The sequence below is a fragment of the Balaenoptera acutorostrata genome, chromosome 6 (assembly GCF_949987535.1).
Source record: "Balaenoptera acutorostrata chromosome 6, mBalAcu1.1, whole genome shotgun sequence".
In the NCBI taxonomy this organism is placed as follows: domain Eukaryota; kingdom Metazoa; phylum Chordata; class Mammalia; order Artiodactyla; family Balaenopteridae; genus Balaenoptera; species Balaenoptera acutorostrata.
In genome coordinates, this window is record NC_080069.1 from 50,727,609 (window position 1) to 50,736,749 (window position 9,141).

Here is a 9,141-nt window from a genome sequence, read left to right on the forward strand (position 1 = left end):
AACTAAGTTTTTCAGCACATGGAGCTTACAAAATATGCATTTTTAAAACCCAAACATTTAATGAGAACTATCAAAAAATAAAAATCATATCTGCAAAGGGGCTGCATATTATATTTGGGGCAGCTCCTTAAGCAAATAACTCATATGGGGAGTTTAAATACCATTGGCTCTTCACAAGAACTCATTCTATAAATGTCTTATAAAATAAAAACAACAAATTAATAATAGTATCAAGAGTTAATGTGTAATCCTTGCTGGCTGACTCTATTTTAAGATTTTTAAGAGCTCTTCCCAAGAACCCCATGAGGTAGATACTGCTTTATTCCATTGTACAAATGAGGGAACTGTGGCTTCAGAAGGCTGCCCAAGGTCATACATCTGGAGTGGGAGGGTTGTGGTGTTTATGAAATCTGGGTATGTATGTCTTACTCCAAAACCTGTACCTCTTACTTATTACATATTCAAAAATCTACATATAAAGACCCACTATATATTAAGATAAGTCTTTAACAAGGCTTGTCATTAACAAGGCAGTGCCAACCTCCTTCCTAGTTCAGTCTGAAAATTGTCAGCATTCTAAAAACCTTTTCTGGTGAGTTTCAATTAGCTCAGCTCTTGGATATATAGGTTAACTTTATTGACTTATTAAATGGTTAAAGTTTTACTTGGTAAAATCATCCTTTAAGATTATATAAGAGAATGAGGAATTAATGCTTTCAATATCCTAGTCATTCAAGAAATACTTGTATCGCACTCTCACACACACACGCACAATATAAGCTGCTCCAGGAACTCGTATCTTGTACAGATCTACTTGTACAAGAAATATTAACTTGTACACGAAATATTAACACAAGAAATATTAACTCATATCTTGTACAGATCTACTTGTACAAGAAGGACCTCAGCATCAATTTACTGGAACAGGTATTGCAGTACGTTATCAATGTCTAAAAGAGGGAAAAACACCTTGAGTTCAGGGGATCTAAGACAAATGTATGAAATGGTAGGGTATAAACTTCCCCTGGATGGATTCTTTACAATCCAGATAAGTGAGACAAAAAATGAAACGTACTGTATGAACAACAATGATTTATTTCTCATAGTTCCATAGTTCAGAGGCTGGAAAGTCCAAGCACAAGGTGCCAGTTGACTCAGCTCCCCAGTGAGGGCTCTCTTCCTGGCTTGCAGATGGCCAGCTTTCAACTGTGTACTCATAAGGTGGAAAGAGAGAGGGGAAGGAAGCTTTCTGATGTCCTTTCTTTTATGGGCACTAATTCCATCAGAAGAGAGTCTCACCCTCATGACCTCCTCTAAACCTAATTACTTCCCAAAAGCCCCATCTCCAAATACCATCACATTAGCAATTAGGGCTTTGACATGTGAATTTTGGAGGGGGTACAGTTCAGCCCACAGACCATGCATTACACCCAAACTCCAGGACAAAAGACTCTCGGTAGCAGCATGAATACAGCAGCAGAGGAATAATGGAAGGTAAGCACAGAAACACCCAGGGCATCCTGCCAGACTAAGGAGTTCAACATAATTATACAACCGACCTTGGTCAAAGTTGTTAACCAAGTTCATTTGATGATATATTATAGGATGTTTTAAGGAGAGAGGCAACGGAGGCATTTGATATAGGATGACTTGTCCCAATGTGAGTGTGCGATAAATTACCTTAACATATGATTCATTTGATAAGAAATGTGGTTCAAAATGGAGAAATGAGAGTCAAATAAGTATGACAATAAAAGAATCTTAGAAATCAACTGGGGATACAGGAAACTATGTATGTAATAGGGCCTCTTTCTCAAGCCAGCACTTAGAAATATATACCAGAGAGTGTATATGCAGAAAAAAATAAAAATAAAGAAAACTTGTTTGGAGGATGGGAGAAAGGGGGCAATGAACTCAGCTGTCATTCAAAGTTGGTTTTGAGAAGTACTAAAGTGGAAGTGTAAGGCGAAAAAAACAGTGCCACTCCAGTTTGCTGACAGCTTTTCTTAACTCCAGTATTTACAAAAATGTTGGTGTAAGGCATTATATAAAGAAGCACAATGACTGTCACCTCATCTATTCATCTTTTTTCTCTTACGTAAAATGAAATACAAGTTGTTGAATAGTTAGAGAATGGGCAGTGAGGGTGTGGAGAGAGAAAAAAATTGATAATAATGCTTATAAAAAGTCCCCTTTTTAGTCCCCAAAAAACTAAAAAGTTGCTGTTTCAGGGAAATAGCAAAATCAAGTACTCTAAATTACTTACTTCCACTTTTTCTGCTCTTTTACTACAAATTTTATAACCTTAGTCAAGGAATAATCTTTGGCATTAGAGTTTTCTAAACACGAAGTGCACATAGTCCGTTGGAGTTTTTATTTTTATTTATAAAACTGTCACATTTATTATAGGGGAATTCTTATCTCTTTTTCTTGAGTAGGAGTAGTTTAAAGAACAATAATTACAATGTCAGAAAAAAGCAATCTGTGTCCTTTGAGCCTTTTTTCTCTTTAGTAAGCAAGTAATTTTACTGCTTACAAGCTCCCATTTTTCAAAGAAAGCACAAGTGTTTATTTTATGTATATTTTCTAATTAGGAGCTTATGTTTTTCTATATTCTCTTCTTTGAAAGATAATTGCTTTTAAATTTTATCATTTCCATAATTTTTTTCTCTTAAGATTTCTTCATTTTACTTTCATATATATGTTATATTATTTGTGCAATAATATTTTCATATGTAGTCTACTAACAAATAATAGTCGGTAGAACCATTTTTACTAACTTTTGTCCTACTATATTTAGAAATGCTGTAGTGTTCATCTTCAGGTATACAATTCTTGACAGTATTCTAAGTGAATTTAAATATATTTAAATACAAGGAATAATTTGGGCAGTGATCATTTTAGTAACTCTATTCCAAATCATCTTTCAATTTAGAGATTACATCCATTGTCTCTACCTCCTATTTGGGAAGATGGGTGGAATCTCCATTAACCCTAAGGTGAATGTTCATTGCTTTGCACAGATAACCTTCATGATTGTGATTGGTAATTTTTGCTGGATCAATTTTCTCTCCCCACCCTGGTTTTTTCTTTTTTCTTTTTTTTTTTTTTCTTTTTGCCCTTTTCTTTCTTCCCCTCCTTCCTTTCTTTTAGTAAAATAAAAATAGTTATATATGCCACGTGCCTGCAGAGTGGCAGAATTAGTGGAGTCTGTCTTTTGGGAGTATATACATATAATCAGATTAGTTACTGTAAAATACATAAAACAAGCTGACAATTTTACTGTATCTTCTTCTGCTTAATGAGTTTTACCTGCTTTTCATGATATTTTATATTACTTCATTAATTTATCAAGGCAAAAGAGAGCACTTTGGGGTTGGATCAGGGGTAGAGAGTAGGACATGGAGGCCTTCTCATATAACCAGTGTCAGTGTTCTTTAGGAAACTCAGTATAGTTCATTACAGTGGTTAGGTACAAAAATTTACGAGATATTCTACAAAGGAAACAAAGCAGCTTTAATCTGATAAATTGTAAAAAGAGAATACTAGTAGATTTACTAATGTAAGGGTAAGAAGAGTGAAGCCAACAAAAAATAAAAGACACTAGTACTCAATTCATAACACCCAAGGGGTGACTGAATCTTTCTTATGCAGAGTTTCTCTAACTTGTGTGGCATATCTATCTTCTTCTCTCAGGGCTCCCTAAAGCTCTTGTCTAAAATCGGGAACTAATCACCTTTCCTTACACACCAGCATCTTTTCTTGCAGTCTCTATACACACTATGGGAAAAAACTTATTTTTTGTTCAATAATACATAGAAAAGTTGGTGTATGTCTGCAACAAAGTTTTCACCATCTACTTTTAATGGAAATTAAGAATGATACGGTCTTTTCTTTCATAAAACTAAATTTATATTTCTTGAAATTCTTAAGTTATATGTCCTACTTTTTGATTTCATGAAATGATAATGACAATTGAGAGATTGTGTTTGTGTTGTTTTAGGATAAAAGTTGAATAATTCTGTCTTTTCCCCTAGTTACTTACCTTTATTTGTACTGTTCAAGGAAAACCCCAACTGTGAACCAGGTTTCTCAAATGCTCTTCTAGTTCCTTTACTTGTTCCGGTGGTTTGAAGTCTTCAGTTAACCTAAGAATTACCTGGGAACTTGTTGAAAATATAGATTCTGGCTAACACCTCTCTCTCCCATGAGATTCTGGCATCAGTCTTATCCTTAATTTACTTTGCAATTATCCAATTATTGTGTAAGTTGAGTCCCTTAGCAACAAAGAGTGTGATTCATTCAATGAGCTGTATCCACCCAGAAATTTTGGAATTTACTGAGTAAAGTTTCTTGAACGTGTGAGACACATTTTGAGTTTCATAGGTTTTGTTAACAGACCTGAGCACATCAAGTACGTATAACCTTGTTTCTATAGACTTGCAAACAATTTGCCAAGTGGAACCCTGGCTGTCCACAAACTGGGAAATGCCTATATTCTTTTGAGAGCTACCCGTTCCCACTTGAGGGCCTCAAGACAGGTGCTCAGCTCCACTCTGTTGAATGTTTCCTTAAGCTTAGAGGTGGGTTAAACTGCTGGGTTCTAAATAAACCCGTTATAGCTTTTCAACGTGCCCCATAAAGCTGTCCCAGAACTTCTCATTGTATTATTATTTGCTTTGAGATTGCCCTGTAAAAGGCAAGGTAACTGGTGATTGCGCTGGAGACAGGGCGAGGCCGGCTGGTTCCTGCAGTGCCCTGGCCCGCGCCGAAGAGCCCTGGCAGAGCCCGGCCGAGGATACACGCTTTTACCCGCGCTGCCGAAGGGCTGAGCCGCAGGGCGCTCCCCAGGGGCATTGTGTGTGAGCCGGCCTGGAGATCGCAGGCCCAGGGGGGCAGCTCCACCCGAGGAGACAAGACACGCCTCAAACCGGGCAAACTCCCGGCCTCCTCTGGCCCCAAGCCAGCAGCCGCCGCCCGCCACCTCCTCTCCTCCTGCGCTGTTGCCCCGACTGCCCTGCCGGGCCCCGAACTCGCTGGCGCCTGGGCGCGCGGCCCCTCGGCCCAAGGGGCTGGCGACGCGGTTGGGACGATGTGGCGCATGCGTGGTGGCGCCACCAGGCGCGGGAGCTGCGGCGGAGGGGACAGCCGCGGGCAGGGCCGCCCGGGCCGCGTTCGTGGGGGTGGCGGCAGCGGGGGCTGGCGAGGCCGCGCGGGCGGCGCCCGACAGCAGCTGGAAGAGCGGTTCGCCGACTTGGCAGCGAGCCACCTAGAGGCCATCCGCGCGCGGGACGAGCGGGACCGACAGAACGCGCGGCTGCGTGAGGAGAACGCCCGACTGCGGCTCGAGAACCGGCGGCTGAAGCGCGAGAACCGCAGCCTCTTCCGTCAGGCCTTGCGGCTCCCCGGCGAGGGTGATGACGGGGCGTACGCGGAGGCGGCGAGGGCGACCCCGGGCCCCGAGGAGGCCAGCACGAACAGGAGGGCTAGGGGCGGCGGCCCCGAGGACGAGCAGGGCAGCCCCAGGGCCCTGAGAGCCCGGCTTGAGAAGCTGGAGGCCATGTACCGCCGGGCCCTGATGCAGTTGCACGTCGAACAGCGGGGGCCGCGCCCGCGTGGGGACAAGGAGGAGCCCTGTCCACGCAGACCCGACTCAGGCCAGCGAACCCCGGAGCCGGAGCCCGAGCCCTCGGAACCCTGGCTGTAGCCGGAGGCCGCAGCCCGGGGGAGGCGGGGCTTCGCGCGGGCCCCTCCTCCTCCGTTCACGGTTGCCCCCAGCTAGCGCGCGCCTGAGCCGCGCGCTCCCGCCTCCTGCCCGGCCCGGTCACTTCCGGGGGCGCGTCGCGTTCGGGCTGCAGAGGCTGAGAAGGGCGCGGGGCCGTCTGAGTCCCCAAGTGTACAAAGCAACTTTCTCTGGCCGCCGCTCGTTTCTGTAGAGAGAGGCCAGGCAGCGGAGGGGCGGGTTTTAAAACAGCAAGAAATGGGTGCCAGTCAACACGTCCTAATGCCTGAACTTTTCTGAGTGTTGTGAGGACCTGTGGTATTTTTTCCCTCTGTTTTGGTTCTTTGAGGGATGAATAATACATTTTGAATTGGTTGAGTTTGTTCATTCTTCAGTCTCCCAAAGCCTCCAGCCGCTCTCTCTTATGTGGCCAACATTCTAAGTATTTGGTTTGTTTTTATAAGTCGGTGTTACTTGGATAGCCTATGAAGTACCACCCTTTTATGAAAAAGGTGATATATATAATTTAGAAACTCATGTCTGCCCTGGCTCTGGTCCTTATACATCTAATATATACTGATTTGTTTACCCCACTCTGCTCCCCTCCCCCAGCCCTGGGAATTTTTAAACTATCTGCCTATAGTAATTCTTTGATCGGCAAATAAATTTGGTGCACTGAAAATAACCTAAAGCTATCCCACGACTGTTATTTAAAGTGTGTGAAATGTTTCCACGTTTCTTTAAGAAATATACATGTATGTATATATTATACCTATTTTTAATATCAACTTGATTAGCCTTTGTAAACTAATTTTCTTTTCGCTTTATGAAACAGTGATCTTTTAAAATAATCTAAAGATTAGACAGTCTAAACATTTTATATTTTTTATACGTTTTAGACTTGACAGCATAGCAGACAGCTACTTTGCCTAATATTGCTAATGTTTAAGAATTTTTAAGAAATTATGAATTATATGTATATCAGAAGTCCCAAAACAAAGTGATTTAAGTCTCAGTTGTAATTTCAGTGCAGGAAAAAAAAAATGTGATTATCTTAAATATTCTAAAATCAGTTGATTGTACTTTGTTAATGAATAACACCTTTGCCTAGTAATGAAGAGGATACCATTGTACCTGGTAAAAATCATAGGTGTAAAAGGGTGTTTAAGTGGTGGAGAACACTTCAGTTTAAGGAGGCAGAAAAAAATGAGAAGAGTTTCTGTTACAGCTAGAAAAAAATCATGAGTTAGAATGTTTGTTTTATTTGTGGAATATTCCAGAAGTTTCATAGCATATATTATAAAACAAGTTGCCAAAGAAAGTAGTTTTGAGATTTTTTCTAATCCTGGGTATTGAAGACACTTTGTGCATTTTGCTTAAAAGTAATTGATAGTTTTGAACATTAAAATCTTCCCCTATGACCAAGAAATATGAGAAGAAACTTGGTGAGAATAAGTAGGTATATGAAAAGTATTTCTATCCCCTTTACGTCGTTTTCTAATAGCGAAAGAATTAAAACATTTTTAGGAGGCAGTAGGAATTGAAGAATGGAAAAAAGCATATTGGCCCTACTTCTACTTTGGATGTAAATTAGTTAATCTCTCTAAGCCTTAGTTTTCTCACCATTAAAATGAACATACCATCTACCTTAAAATGTTATAAAAATTTTATTGAAATGCTATCTGCAGAATACCTGCTTCAGAATAAGATCTATCAGTAAGAATTATAATCCAAATTGCGAAATTTCAAGTGCATATTTTACTGTCACTTTACTTTCCTTCTGTATTTTGTTCCTCTATGACTTTATGGGTATTAGCAGATATGTATATTTTGAATGTGTTGACATTTTTCTCTCCTTTTAAACAAACAGGGGAGATAAAGCCTTTATAATAAGGGAATAATACAAAAAGTTTAAAATATTTCCTGATTGTGGCAACTGGCGATTCAAGAACTAAGCAAAATATTTAGTTTAACTAGTTTTAAACACCCTTTGTTTTAAAATCATGTATAAGTATGGTGAAAAAAACTTTTGTAATAAGGCACACACACAAATGAGGAATTTTTTTGAGCATAATTCCTGAAAAGTCTTAAAAATTCTGAAACCCAAATGCCCCTATAAATGGGTTAAGGCTCAACTTTGTTGAATTTCCCCAATGATACCTGATGAGAAGTATCATGTAGTAATATAAAAGATGTTTTGTTATATCAAAATATGTACCTGTTTAAGAAATGGGTAAAGTTGATTTTAGAAAAGTTTTGTCTAGGCTCTAGTTTGATCTAAAATAACCTAAAACTGCAGATTATCATACTTTGTTACAATGACATTTTCATAACTTCAGATTTGTTATGCAATGAGAAGAGGGCTTATAATAGAAATGAGCAACAAAAATATGTGTCATATTAGCAAGCAAATTCAGTGAGGAGGGTTGGCATTTTTTTAATCAGCAATCTTTATTGCTGCTACTCACAAACGTATACCATCTTTATGTTTTTATCTGTAAAAATTAGGATGTAAATCAAAGCAGTATAAAATGGGGTCTTTTGTAGATCATAGAACAAGCTGTCCTTGCTATACTTCTTGAACATAATGAATATTCGAAGAATACTTGAAAATATTCTTTGTATTGTTTAGTCTTAGACATAGATTTGCCAATTTATGAGTATTGCCATGATGAAACTAATACCAAATTATTCAATAAATTAAATCATCAGTATATACTAAATAATTGTTAGCAACATGATTTTGATCCCAGTGCCAAAATACCATTTTCTATTTTGATTAAAGGAACAGATTTTCACTGAGAATTTGTCATAAAATCTTCATGAGTGAATGAAAAAACTTATTAATATTTCTGTTCAGTGATTAATTGATCAATTATAAGTTCTAATTTTTCTACTATAAACTTGCTTTCCTGATATATATTTTGCCTATCTGATATAGACACTATATAAATCTATTTGTGCAATGGAAATATGAACCAAGGAAAACCGATAATACCCACGTCTGACTTTATGAGCTCAAATTTCAGATTTTAAAGCTTAAACTAAGATTAGCATCTCTTAATGATTTGAATTAAACTATGTTGTGTTTAATCCATAGGGGATTTTGCTTATTAAAAAATTCATATGCAGAGTTGACTTGTCAGTATAGTCTTTGCATTATTCATGTTAATTTATTAGACTTTAGAGAAAATTTGAGAAAGACTTTAGAGAAAATTTGAGAAAGGACAGCAGTGAGTTTCTTGGCGCTTAATTCTTGTCTGAGTGATAGGCATTCTACTCTAAAAACTGAGTTCTTGGAGAGAGGAACTTGAACAACAATCTACCGCAGACCTCATACTTGGGACTGATAAAAATCTTCCATGGCCTTTCATTTTTCCAGGTATCCTCACTTTATTTTTGATTCATTTTAAACTTAA

At 39.0% G+C, this 9,141-nt stretch overlaps 1 protein-coding gene across 1 annotated transcript; it reads left to right on the forward strand.

Annotated features, from left to right (window-relative positions):
* Positions 1-4,976: 4,976 nt before the first annotated feature.
* Positions 4,977-8,501, forward strand: TUSC1 (tumor suppressor candidate 1). The gene has a single exon (XM_057548534.1). The coding sequence runs from the start codon at positions 5,093-5,095 to the stop codon at positions 5,705-5,707; it is 615 nt and encodes a 204-aa protein (XP_057404517.1). The 5' UTR covers positions 4,977-5,092; the 3' UTR covers positions 5,708-8,501.
* The last annotated feature ends 640 nt before the right edge of the window (positions 8,502-9,141 follow it).

What these genes read in the sequence shown, in the direction of transcription:
- TUSC1 (XM_057548534.1), top strand. Translation starts at nt 5,093, where the DNA reads ATGTGGCGCATGCGTGGTGGCGCCACCAGGCGCGGGAGCTGCGGCGGA.